Source organism: Convolutriloba macropyga, chromosome 7 (assembly GCF_964194025.1).
Source record: "Convolutriloba macropyga chromosome 7, txConMacr16.3, whole genome shotgun sequence".
Lineage (NCBI taxonomy): Eukaryota > Metazoa > Xenacoelomorpha > Acoela > Convolutidae > Convolutriloba > Convolutriloba macropyga.
In genome coordinates, this window is record NC_134474.1 from 7,337,244 (window position 1) to 7,350,282 (window position 13,039).

Here is a 13,039-nt window from a genome sequence, read left to right on the forward strand (position 1 = left end):
TTTTACTCCGATAATTTTATCAACTGTTTTTCAGTAAGATATGATTAACCTGTAATCATCTGAGATCTGCCTTTGTTTCGGTGCAACGAACTTCCTTTGTCATGGACGTGCTCTCAGACATAATGGGCTATGAGCCAGTGGGTTTTGTGCAATCTTCTCACGTCTTTCACTTTTTCTCTGTCAAGGTGTACGTACCCATTTTCATTCTAAATTACAGTTGTAGCGTATTTAATTGCTCTCGGACGAAGTTTGAAGCAATTGTTGTTTTGTCATTTTATACAAAATTTTTGCTGGAACGTTTTGACGTTTTTAACTTGAACATTCTCGAACATTCTTTTGCTCGCTTGAGCGATTCAAGTCGACTTTCCGTCGTCAAAAAAAGGGTAAATTGGTAAAGCCCATGAACATTAAGTCTGAGCAGCTCTCTTATCGCTTTAATAAGATGATAAGCTTAGCGAAGCTGCTGAAGAACGCTTGAGGAGCCTGATTTTCATGGTTTAAAGGACGATCGTGGACCGCCCAGTTTAAATTTTTATCAAGGTGCGAAATATTAGCCTCAGAGTGAAGCAATATCTGAGCCTTCACCTGGTTTTGTTAATCGGTTTCTTGATTGCTCTCAAACGAAGTTTAACAATTAATTAGATACTGTTGGTGTTTTATGCGTCTTTTCGTCTGAGCATTTGACTTTTCGTCTTCAAAACCTGGATAAACTGTTGAAGGCTCAGGGCAATAAGTCCGAGAGTTTTAGTAGACTCTAAGTGTACGGTTCATAGAAGCTGACGAGGACGCGGAAATTTACGATTTGAACGTCAATTTCGGGAGGTTTAAAATTTTGGAGGTTCGAAAAAAAAATTAACTCAACAGGCCTAGCCTTATTTTTGTTCGCGAAATGTGATAATTTGTGCTTTTTCTCTATGTAAAGTATCTTTCTATATCTCAACTATGCAACTTATTTATTCATTATTCTGAACTTCGAAAACTCAAAAGAAAAGAATTCCAGATTGCATGATCCAACATGATTATTGCCAGTCAAAAGCTTTTCGAGGACACATACCTTGAAAATAAAGAGATATTCGAAGAAATGTCACATGAAGAAATAGTCGCGGAAACAGTCAACCAGCTCACAAGCCAAGGCGTCAACTTGAAAAACATTCTGTGCTCCGCCGAAGACTTTTCAGTTGATGAGGACAATGTTTTCGTGTACAAAGTTTTATCTGCATCGGATAAATTCTTCGAAGATCTAAGTTCAGAAAACGCTCAAAATTTGATAAATTTGATGAAAAAAGATTTAGCTACTAGAGTATTTGCCGCTAAGCACGGAACGTATTCGAAACTAATCGATCAACTGAAAACTAATAATTTTTTATTATTCGAAGTGTTAATCGCAATGCTAGAAAAACAGCCAGATTTAGTATCGAAAGCAGACATGGAATTGATCATGGGAATCTTTGGAACCACTATTGGAGAAAATCAATCGAAGGACGTTATAATGAAGTATTTTCTGCAGCTTGTGATCAATATATGCACACTGCACGAAGAAAATCGTCAAGCTATGGTTGCAGTTCAAGCTCCGGAATTGATAGTGAAGGTTCTGATCAGCTGTCCGAAACTATTCGTTCTCTCGTGCAGTGCTCTTCGAGTGTTCTTATTGGATGACGACGTTCGAGTACCCTTCGGAAAGGCGCACGAACACGCGCAGCATATAGTTGGTCATTTTGAAGGAATTTCGAAAGTTATAGAAGGCTATAAACTGTCGAGTAAAGATCTGAACTGCAACATTGCGTTGTTTTCGACGTTGAGTAAATTTTGTGTGCGAAATGAATACTGTCAGCAATGTGTTGATTTTGGAGCGTTTGAAATTGCTACAGAGTTGCTCAACTTGGAAGACATGAGGGGTAATGAAAAATTCGTAATTTCTGTTCTTTCTTTTCTAAAAACTGCCGGCGGTAACGATGATGTGAAAGACAAAATAGCCGAGGTCGGATTTCTGAAATCGATTATGGCAATTTTGGATGAGTTTTCACACAGTGAGCAAGTTTGCCATGCAGCATTAGTCACGCTATCAGTCGTGGTTTTACGTAAACCGCAATATTCGAAACAGGTTTTTGATTTCAAATTTGCACAAATTGTAGTCCTACTCTTAGATCGGTACAGCGAGAGTATTAAAGTTCAAAATGCTGCGTTTCTGGCTATTAGAACGCTGGTTAACAGGTCGGAGGAGGGTAAACAGATGTTGATAGCTAATGGTGTTGAGGAGTATCTTCAGAAAGCTTCTGAAATTGATGAGTTGAAACAGAATGCGAATGATACATTGCGTGTTATCGAGTCGAGTAAGGGGACCTTGAGCGAGCCGTGGACTGGACAACAAGGAGATCGAATTGCCCATGATTGACTTTTATACTAGTAGACTTCAGGGAGCTTTGAGGAGAAAATTTGATTAACTGTGATTTTAACTGAAACAGTTTTATCACGCTTAATTGTCGGCTAAGTTGTATAAATCATAATTATGTAAATAATGCTGTTTGAAATAAATTGTTTGAAAGTAACTTTTGCCTGTCAAGTGTCGAGTTTTTAGGCTTTAACAAAGGGAGATACTATTAAAATTTGTCTTCAGAGAAAAAAATTTCAATCTGTTAAGAGCAGAGAATGGAGAACCGAAAAAAAACTAATTCCAACCTCAAGGTTTTATTAGAAGAAAATTTCAGACTAAACAGCATGCTGAAATTGAATGAAGAACGGGTCTTCGTTGCCCTTTCTACTTAATTCACTAATTATGAGTTGCACTTCTTAAAATATATGTAAACAGAACTCGTTTGAAAAACAGTAACCTAAATTTGATAATTTTGATTATATGATCTCGAACTAAGCTTGAAGCCATTATTGTAAGCGTGTGTCTTTGATGTTTGCAAAATTTCTGCTTGACCGTTTTTTCGTTTTTGTTATAGAACTTTCTTTGCTTCCAAGTGTTTTTTTGACGCTTGATTTCGTAGTTTTTGCGTTATGTCAATTGCTCTCATTCCGAAATAGTTTTCTTGATAAGATGAAAGCGATGGAGTAGCAAAGCTGGTACAGCTCAGTGTTAAAAATTACAGATTGCCATCTTAGAGGTCGGGGGATTGGACCCCTCTGGGGTAGGCTTTTTGCAACCATAAAAGTTTCTAAGCAAACCCCCCTGTTAATTATTGCCCCCCCCCCCGCCTGTCGTTCGAGAGCAATTCATCCGACGTCAGTCGGTGTATGTTTTCTGCACCTGCCTAATGAGGTACTTAATACTCAAACTAGGTAGTAAGCTGTAACAGTCGTTATTCCGCCAGCAATGAATTCAGTGTGTTTTTTAGTTGTTCGGTTTCAAAATATGAGACATTTAATAAATATGATACCAATAAACCTTCTGGAACATTAAAAATTCTGAAGGGTCAATTTATTACGTTATATGCATTAGCAGGTTTTAGGCCGAAAATTTTTGGGTCCATCGTGCGGTTTTTGGTCGAGTAAAAGTCTAGCACCGGATTTGGATAGTAATGTGTATATGGCGGCGACTCGCGGCTCATGTCGCGGAGGCAGCCATATGCACATTTCTTTTTTTGTATTCAGCCTTTAAACAACAAAAAAATCTATAACAGCCCTCCTTTTATGTGCTTAGTTGTTATTCCGCTGCAGACAAACGTTGATATGAAATTAATCATTATCGGTTTTTAAATTTTGATAGTGTTGCTAACAGAAATTTTATTTTCCACCCCAGTCAAAATAGGACGGTTATCTTGCAAGATCTTGCAAGAATCTTGCAAGATTACGTATCATCTTGCAAGATTCTTGTAAGATCTTGCAAGATAACCGTCCGATTTGCAAGAGTCTTGCAAGATAACCGTCTAACTTGTAAGACTCTTGCAAGACAACGGTCTTGCAAGAAGCGCCGGAAACGTGCCTTAGCTGCTGCATGGGCCTCTTTGGCTTCTTTGAAGATTAGAGAATAGGATTCGACCTATTCTCTAACCGTCAAAGAAAAGAAGAGAGACCCTAACATTGCTAAGGCTAAAACGTATAAATAGGAACATCATCAAAATGCGCAGAAGGGGTCACAGAAAGGGCAGGGTTTTTTTTTGCGCTGCAGCAGGGGTCACAGAAAGGGCAGGGGTTTGTGTGCTGCAAAAGAAAGCAAACAAATATAAATAAGAACATCAGCAAAACACGAGAGGCATGAGAGGCATGGCCGTTTGAACCAAAACTAAATAGTGTAAATGATCAAGCACACCAATTTTTAAGTGATTTGAGGATAATTCGAAAATTTTAAATAGATGGCTGTATCATAAACTAAAAAAATTTTAAATAGATGGCTGTATCATAAACTAAGAAGTTTGATAATTCGTAATTTTAAAAACATTTATTCATAGCTACGAAAAGGATCATTTGCTGAAATGTAAATGTGTAAAAGAGAGAAGATAACAAATAAGAAAAAGTAAAACACTGCTTAAGCAGTTTCGCATACATCTCCATCAAAAGTTCAAAGTGCAATAAATATAATTAATTTTATTTGCACTCCTAAGTTCTATTAACGATTTCGTTTTATTTGCCGCTCATTGTAAGGCTCTGATGGAGAAAATGGAATTTTCCGCCCTTGATATCTGAATGCTCCTTGACGAGTCTTCCAGTATTCAAGAAAGAAAGAGAGAATTAATTTCTCCAATGAAAAATGTACAAATTACTGCACAATATATTGCATTGGAGAGGACAGACAACGGGGCTATAGACGCCCACTTTTCAATCTACCCCAGAGTTGAGTACAACAATTAAAAATACTAGAACTAAAAGGGCAACAAAGTCGGCGAGTTTTCTTGAAATGGGAAGCCGCCACTGAATATTTTTTGAAGGAAATATATAACTTGAAAGCATAACCGCTAGGTTAAATACTTATGGTTAGGTTAAACGTTTAAGATTTTAAAGTGCAATTTTTTATATTATAAATTAAGTATAATGATTACATGTAAATCAAAACGCTTTCAAAAAATTCTCAAACGGTCGCTAGCAAAGGCTTTTGATAAACACTTTTACTAAACAGTTTGTTTAAAACGCGCCAATTGGCTAGTCATTCGTGACTAAGTCGCAAGTAGGTGATTAATTTGATTTATATAACAATTATGTTGTCGCTTTGCACCTTGATAAAATAATCCACAACGGCAAATTATGTGTTTTATAAACAAAATATCGACCTCGCTCTGAGAAAGCCGAAAGGCTACTACTAGATTTTTGGTTTAGAGACTCGTTAAATGGAAAGTTACCTCAGATCAACTATAATCAACTGTTGGAGAATCCGGATCTCTTCTACTCTTCACTTTTGGGAGCATCAAGTGAGCTCTGCCTGCATGTCCAATGTCAACTACTCGATTCCCAGGGCAATCAACTCAGTTTGCCTGCTCACACACCACACAAGCATTTCTCATCCCCGCCTAACAATATATTCAGGTAGGTCTCATGTGCTAAAAATCGTCAAAATCAGGTATGCTCAAAATTTTACAAAAAAGGACGTACAATATTTCAATGGCCGTGAAGCGACAGTGAGGCTATTATTTGTGTCATTGTGGTTTTTGGCAATTCAACTAATTGAAATTGTATTGGGGTGCTCTCTTTTAAGATCTGTTCTCACATTTTTGATTGATCAATTTTGACTGGTGATTGTGGTCGAGTCGAAACAGGAAGTGAAGCGCTAAAGCGAGTGTTTTTGCAATGTTAATTTTTATCGATCTATTTTTAAAGTAGAGAGAAAATGTTGTTTGAACCAAATTCGCCTTTTGGGTTGTGGTTTTTAGTTCACGTTGGGCAATTTGACTTCTGGTATAAATGATTTTCAAAGTCTATTCCTAGGAATTTTGATGCCCAGATTTTCATCTGGTCATTGGAGTTTGAGTATTTTTTGTCACTCTGAAACAGAAATTCGAGCGAGAAAGCATTGGTTTTGTTGCGTGAAATTTTGTAATTTTTAGGCTGTAAAATGGTGTTTGAACGAGAGTCTGCTTTCGCCATAGTGGTAGGTTGTTCACGTCTGGCAAATTGTCTGTTTTTCGTCTTAATCGTTTTTGTTTTAGGTCTAGTCTTGTAAATTTGAGGTCTAGTGTTTTTATTGGTCAATTAAGTCCTCGAATTGTAGTTCAATGATGTACTTACTTGATTACTTCTATCACTCTGCTGCTGAACTTGTGTGACGGGCGTCATTTGTTACTCTCTTGGGAAGAGTTGTTTTGGTCAATCGTGCGATTTCTGAGTATACATTCTAAATTGAGAATATAAACTCTAATTCAATGTGAATGGAAGCCAACACATCTAGTTTATAAAGTTCTGTTGCTTAAAAATTTGTTTGAATTTCGATTTTGATAGATAATACGGATAGATTTTGAAATCAAAATTATTTGGAGTAGACTTTTTTGTACAGTCCCAGTGGTCTTTTTGACCAATGCCCAGTGCAATAAATTTTACGGCTATTGGCCGTCAATCTGCTGGTTATGTTGTTATCTTGTTTTCTGTAGGTTTTCATAACCATACATAGCAAATAGCTGCACAATATGGTTTTGTGAAGAAAGGAATGCATATCAGTTGCTGTTTCCTCGACAAAAAACTTCCCTTGTATTCGTTATTTGCTACATTTTAGAGGAGACGGAGTGGTCATTGTTAACGTTATTGGTAATTTTTTTGTCCTTCACTCAGTTCTTTCAAAGAACTTTATGGTCTTTTTTGGTTTTAGTCAAATTTATGGGATTTTTGTTCCGACCCCACTTGTGGGGGGGAGGAACTATATACTCAAATGGGTTTTTTTTGTTCCGTGAATTTTGGCCGACCGATATATTCATCGTAGAGAAATGTGTGTGGTATCATTAAAAAGCTCGTCCAGCGTAGAATTCGAAATTAAAAAGATTTTTTTGAATTTCGTTTTTTTTCGAGGAGTTATCGAGAATTCAAGTTTCATGTGAACACTGGATATTTGGTTCACTTTTGTTCACTTTTACCATAATTTTCGTTCGAATTAACGTTTTTTCTACGAAAAATTTAATTCAAAACTAGATTTCACGCCAAAAAGTAAATCAATTTTAGGTTTTTAATAGACGAAAGGAGATAATAAAGACTAGTTCTAGTCTTAGAGGGAAGTTTAATATATAAAAAAAATCGAATTAGGTTTGGGAGCTCTTTTTTTAGAAAATTGTGCAATTTTTTTGTTCTTTCAAGTCACCTAGAGACTACTAGACACTTTTAAAATCGAAGTTCCGTTAATGACAAACCTCTTTTACGATCAAATGGAGCCCAATGAAAAAAAAAATTGTTTCGAAGGGATCGCTCATGTTTTTTTTGGACTCGTATCTCAAAATTCGTAATTTCAAATGAAATTTTGATTTATTTTTTGAGGTTTTACTAAAGTTTTATAATCCTATGACATAAACTTGTTGACTAAAGGTGCAATAGATTTGCTAATGAGCATTAAGTGAACCTATCTAGTGCTGTGAGTGGACAGCTAATGGCTGTTAAGACTTTGAAAATAAATTTTCGAAAGTTTTTTAAAATTAGTAAATCATAAACTTATTTTTGTGAACTGTAAGTTCGTCTCAGTTAAAACAGGATTGAACTCCTTCATACCACTGCAACATAAGTTAATCTCATTGGCGGCTTTATCAAATAACTTTTGGTTATAGGTCTTCAATGCCACAAGATTTCAAATTTTTTTAAAAATTTTTTGGACATTTCGTTTTATTGGTTCATTTTGAAATCTTATCACGTCATCCTAATATTGATGGCTACATCTTCCTTTAGTGAAGACTTCCAAAGGATCATAGATAAAACTTTCTGAGAAAAAAATATGGTTTAAATGGCTTCAACACTTTCTTCTCCCATTTTTCTAAAGAATTTTTGGTTTTTGCCTGTATTTGTTGTTTTTTTTTCATAGTCATAAGACATATTGCGATGTCTTATTGATTACCTAGCCATCATAAACATCCTTGTATTCACATCGTGGCATAGCTCAGCGTATTCATTTAATTCCTATGAAAGCTTTTGAGTTTAATGGCTGTTAAGACTTTAAAAATATTTTTTATTTTTTTTTAACATAAATCAATCTTAAGCTTATTTTCGTGGATTGTAAGTCGGTCTCGGTAATGACAGAACCGCTTTTTTTCTACATCAGCAACAATTTATCTAGTTAGCGGTTTTGTCGTCTAATTATGGGTTTTTTTGACTTCGGTGCACGAGTTTTCATAATTTTTATAATTTTTGGATATTTTTTTAGTTATTTTGGTTCCTTTTGAAATCATCTAGGCATAATTTAGCGTATTAAATGCCTTCCGTTGAAAGCTGTAGAATTTTTTGACTTTGATACTTTGGGTTTTCTCAAAAATTTCGTGGTTTTGATGTATATTCTTCTTTGCCATACGACTTATTGTGATGAGTTATTGATGTCACATGAATGAAACCTATGATTGCTATTTCATCGAGGCAGAATTTAGTGTGTTTAATTAACTTAAAATGTAGCATTTTTTTAAATTCAAACATCTATTTTTGTTATCTCTTCATTTGGTTGACAATTAAGTCAAAAATGTAGATGAGCTCGGGTCGGAACATCATGTGCGAACGCACATTAACGAGCCGCCTTGTTATTGATGTAACATTATTTAACTGTTTTCTACCTTCCACGAGTTTACATCTGCTTTTATCAACCAGCACACCAAGCTGCTTGGATATAACCCAGAGCTTGAATTGAGAAATATATTGAAATGCAAAAAAGAAAAGTTTTGAATTTTGTCAAAAAAGTGGAACATTTTGACAGCCGCTACAGAACTTTTGGTAATAATTTCTTTTTTCCACACCTTTGACAATGTGAACACAGAAAATTTTGTTTTAAAGATCACAAAGTGTCGAAATAGCAAAGAAGAAATGAAGAATTGTTTTTGCTTTCTGAAATAAGATGCAATCTTCTTTCTAACAGCAGACATACCTTAAAAGTGATAACTAGTATCTCCTAAGTATGCTCTGAGCATGACTACAGTGGAAAACCTCTGAAGAGAGGCTTCCAGGTTAAAGATATTTTGTTTTAAATTGTTTCGAATTTGACGGGTAGGGGCATATTGTACGAAATAACTTTACCGATCCCCCGTTTTTATCGCTGTAAAAATTACAGACTTTGGTTGTTAGTCCAGGAGGGAGTTAAAAAACGTGAGAATATTCTCAATCGAGAAAATTGTGTGCCGTAAAATTTTTAGTCTTTCGGTGTAGCAGGCATAAATATATGCGAAAAGTTTGGTTGAAATAAGAATCTAAAATTATAAAAGTAAAGTTAAGGATGTTTAGCGATAGATCATATGTTCGTTATATGAGACGTGGTTAAAAAATTGGGTTGGCTGCCCAAATCAGCTACATGAGTTTAAATTTGCTTCGTATTGGGTAAAGATTGAACTGGGAAAATGTTCCTAGTACGTGTCCTAACAATTTTTTTCTTTTGTATTCAGCCTTTAAACAAAAAAAGCAATAACAGTCCTCCTTCTATGTTCTTAGCTGTTATTCCGCTGGAGACAAACGTTGATATGAAATTAATCATTATCGGTTTTTAAATTTTGATAGTGTTGCTAACAGAAATTTTATTTTCCAATTAAATTAGAAAGAAATTCGATTTTCTTTGCGTTCACATGTGAAGAACAAGTTTTTTCTCGGAGCTTTTTTTTTTACAAAAATCTTGTAAGGTACCCTTTTTATCTCTCAAGATGAACGGTTTATTGCAAGGTCCTTTCGGATAATGTGATGGTTTCAAAGAAACATCAAGAAACTTTAATAAAAAAAACTTTTAGTTCTAAATTTTCTCTGTATATTTTCGCATAGATAACTACTATAAATACAAGCTAATTTTTGTATATTTTCAGGTCAAAATTTAATTTAAAATTCAACTTATTGAATTCTTTGACCCGTGTTATCGACCACAACAGATAACTTTTTGTCCTCGATCAGGTAAGTGCAGGTTTCCTTCTCTCTGAGAAGAGGCAATTTTTATCGATTGATAAAAAAATGAGTTCATGGGTGAATTTCGAACACATAGATGACGCTACCTTCTGGAAAAGAGATCTTCGCAAGAAGTTAAAATTGTCTAAAAGCATATTTACTTGGAATTAGCTAAGTTGTGAGAAACATATGATGAGCTGAAACTCCGAAAGTTCTCTGAAGTGCGACAATTTTTTTAACAAATGAGCTAAAATCACGCTTTCACAAATGAGCAGAAAATGCGCTTATAATTTTGTAATTATTTGTGAGGAACCGAAATAAATAGACTTGAGGAACCGAAATAAATAAACTTGAGGAACCGAAATAAATAAACCTGAGGAACCGAAATAAATAAACTTGAGGAACCGAAATAAATAAACTTGAGGAACCGAAATAAATAAACCTGAGGAACCGAAATAAATAAACTTGAGGAACCGAAATAAATAAACTTGAGGAACCGAAATAAATAAACTTGAGGAACCGAAATAAATAAGCCGTAAGATATTGTCATAAAATGATATGGCTTGTGTTGGAAATGCTTAATGATGAACCGTTTTAGCTGGAATTCATGGCTTGAGCTGCCTGTGCGCTACTGCGACCTCCCGGATGATACTCAAGTGCAGTTTTTGCTGTTGGATATTGGAAGCATAGACGACAACAATCACAAAGTGACACGAGGCACAAAATCTGCTGCTGCGTCCATCAATTCTGCTTCTTGGCTGAAGGGCAAGAAAGTGATTGGGACTGCTACTACGAAACTGTTCAGGAAAACAGGGTAAGATAGTGGGATGAAACCCAAAAACGATGAAACGACGCAATCCTGAAAGCAGGAGATTAAAGAGTATGAAAAATACCGTGCCGTTTTTGGACAAAAAAGATCTTTTATTTTGGATACATCTCGTTGGAAATTCGGTATTTTAGTAATTATTTTAGTAACTCGTAGCAAATTGTTAGTATATGTAAGAGGCTTTTAAATGCCCCTATCAGATGGTAATTTATGCCAAAGGATGTTATCGGTCACACAAGGCTCTGCTTATCGGGTCTTTCCCATTACAGCACCCCGCATGAAATTATAGCCCCCATTATGGTGTATTTACCATGAAGTGGGGCTATAGGTTCTCTGACCACTAAGCTGGGGGGGGGGGGGGGCTATAATGGGAAAGACCCGGCTCATCAATGGAATTAGCTACCAGATATGTTTCAGGTGCTTAAAAACCGGATCATACGATCTGAAAGTACAGCTGTGTGATCAAGTGTTCGGCAGTTCGGCAGAAAACAAAAAGGTGCTTAACAAAGAGAACCAAAGCGACCAATTAGATATGACAGAAAGTGGATTTGGCCAATTGGATGGCTCCGACAGTGATCACGGCCAACAGGAGGAAGAATATCCGAATCCTCAGCATATCAGAAAAGTAAAAATCATTTTTAGCTCTATCAAGTATCCAGGTTTTCATTGGTTGAAAGATATAGAAAATGTAAAATTTGTTAAACATCTCTTTATAAATCGTCTTAGTTAATCGCAAAGTTATAATCAGTTCAAATCATGACAGATCAAATTGTCATTTCGGCACATATTGAAGTTGCAAACCAATCGGGTTTTCATTGCTGCACGATAATACATGCAGTAAAATGTCAAAAATTCAGTTGATAATACTACCACTCGACTATCCAGTTGGTTCATATAGTACTGAAAAAAAACCTAGAATTTAACTTAGATTTTAACAGTGGATTCAATTAACTTTTGATTATAGCTGCGAAGCTGTAAGCTGAGCGTAGCTATATTGCGGTGCTCTTGGTTTTTTACAATTCAAAGAATTTGAATTGTATTGGGGCGCTGTCTTTTTTTTTTAAGATCTGTTCACACATTTTCATGATTTTTGAAGTCAAATTGGAGTAGTGATTTTGGTCACGCCGAAACAGGAAGTGGAGCGAAAAAGCGAGTGGTTTTGCGGCGTGAAATTTTTTCGCTCTAAATTTAAAATAGAGTGAGAATACGGTGTTTGAACAAATTTTCGCTTTCTCGCTAGTGGTTTTTTGTTCACATGCGGCAATTTCACTCTGATTTTTACTGTTTTTTTCGATTTTTGGGATCGGATTTTTTCTAAATGGTTTTCCCAATCCATTCAAAGCCATTCTAGGCCTAGTTTTTTGTTTGAATTAAATTTTCATTTTTCGCTAGTGGTTTTTTTGTTCACATGCGGCATTTTGACATTGATTTTCTGTTTTTTTTTCTTATTTTTTTCTAACTTTTTTCAAATGATTTTCTCAATTCACTCATAGTCCATTCTAGGTTTCGTTTTTCTGTTAAGTCAATGAAAATTCTTTGAATTGTACGTCAGGACTTGTCCTGCTATGTTTTTTTGTTTCGTCGTCTGACGCTTCATTTTCGTTTTACATTTGTTCTGGAACATTCTGTCTCGTCACTGCTTAAATGGCTTTTTCGCGCTTGATTTCACGCTTTCTGCGTGACCTAAATTGCGGTTATTCAGAAACAGAATCTGTTCCTAAAACAAATTTGATTGTAAAAAAACAGATTGTATGGTCCGACAGCCGAGTGGTTGAGGCGACTGGCTGTTAATCCGGAGAGCGCCGGTTCGAGACGCGACAGGGAAACTTTTTTTGCACCCAAAAACAACCTCCTTTGAAATAAACTTGTAAGTTTTATAGGCGGCGGCGATAACTATTATCAACTCACTTTTGTATCTTTTTCCATCTGTATTTTACGGCACGCAAGTCTATTTCGCAGCTATTCCGGCAATCTGCCGGCTATGTTTTAAAATTGAAGTTTTTTTTGTGTGTGGTTTGTTTGTTTTTTGTTTGTTTTTTGTGTGTGGTTTCGAGGCAAAATGTTCTGATTTCTGCTAAGATAAATTGTGGTAGTATTATCAACTGAATTTTTGACATTTTACTGCATTTTGCCTTTAAAGCACAACACTCAGAAGATATCAATTTTGAGTCAAAAGTTAATTGAATCCGCGTTTGGCCTGCCTAAAGTAGCATACAAACCTAACAGCATCACTTGAACATATAGATGCCA

At 35.6% G+C, this 13,039-nt stretch overlaps 2 protein-coding genes across 2 annotated transcripts in view; both read left to right on the plus strand.

The window, feature by feature from the left end:
• Window positions 1-13,039, plus strand: part of LOC142342541 (phosphatidylinositol 3-kinase catalytic subunit type 3-like) — a 156,984-nt gene that overhangs the window by 36,778 nt on the left and 107,167 nt on the right. Inside the window, exons 2-5 of the mRNA XM_075393898.1 lie at window positions 33-187; window positions 5,254-5,460; window positions 10,562-10,777; window positions 11,207-11,414. Coding sequence (XP_075250013.1) covers window positions 102-187; window positions 5,254-5,460; window positions 10,562-10,777; window positions 11,207-11,414 — 717 coding nt within the window. The 5' untranslated portion in view covers window positions 33-101. The remainder of the gene's footprint in view (window positions 1-32; window positions 188-5,253; window positions 5,461-10,561; window positions 10,778-11,206; window positions 11,415-13,039) is intronic.
• On the plus strand, window positions 647-2,546 carry LOC142342071 (armadillo repeat-containing protein 6-like). The gene has a single exon (XM_075393249.1). The coding sequence runs from the start codon at window positions 1,016-1,018 to the stop codon at window positions 2,390-2,392; it is 1,377 nt and encodes a 458-aa protein (XP_075249364.1). The 5' UTR covers window positions 647-1,015; the 3' UTR covers window positions 2,393-2,546.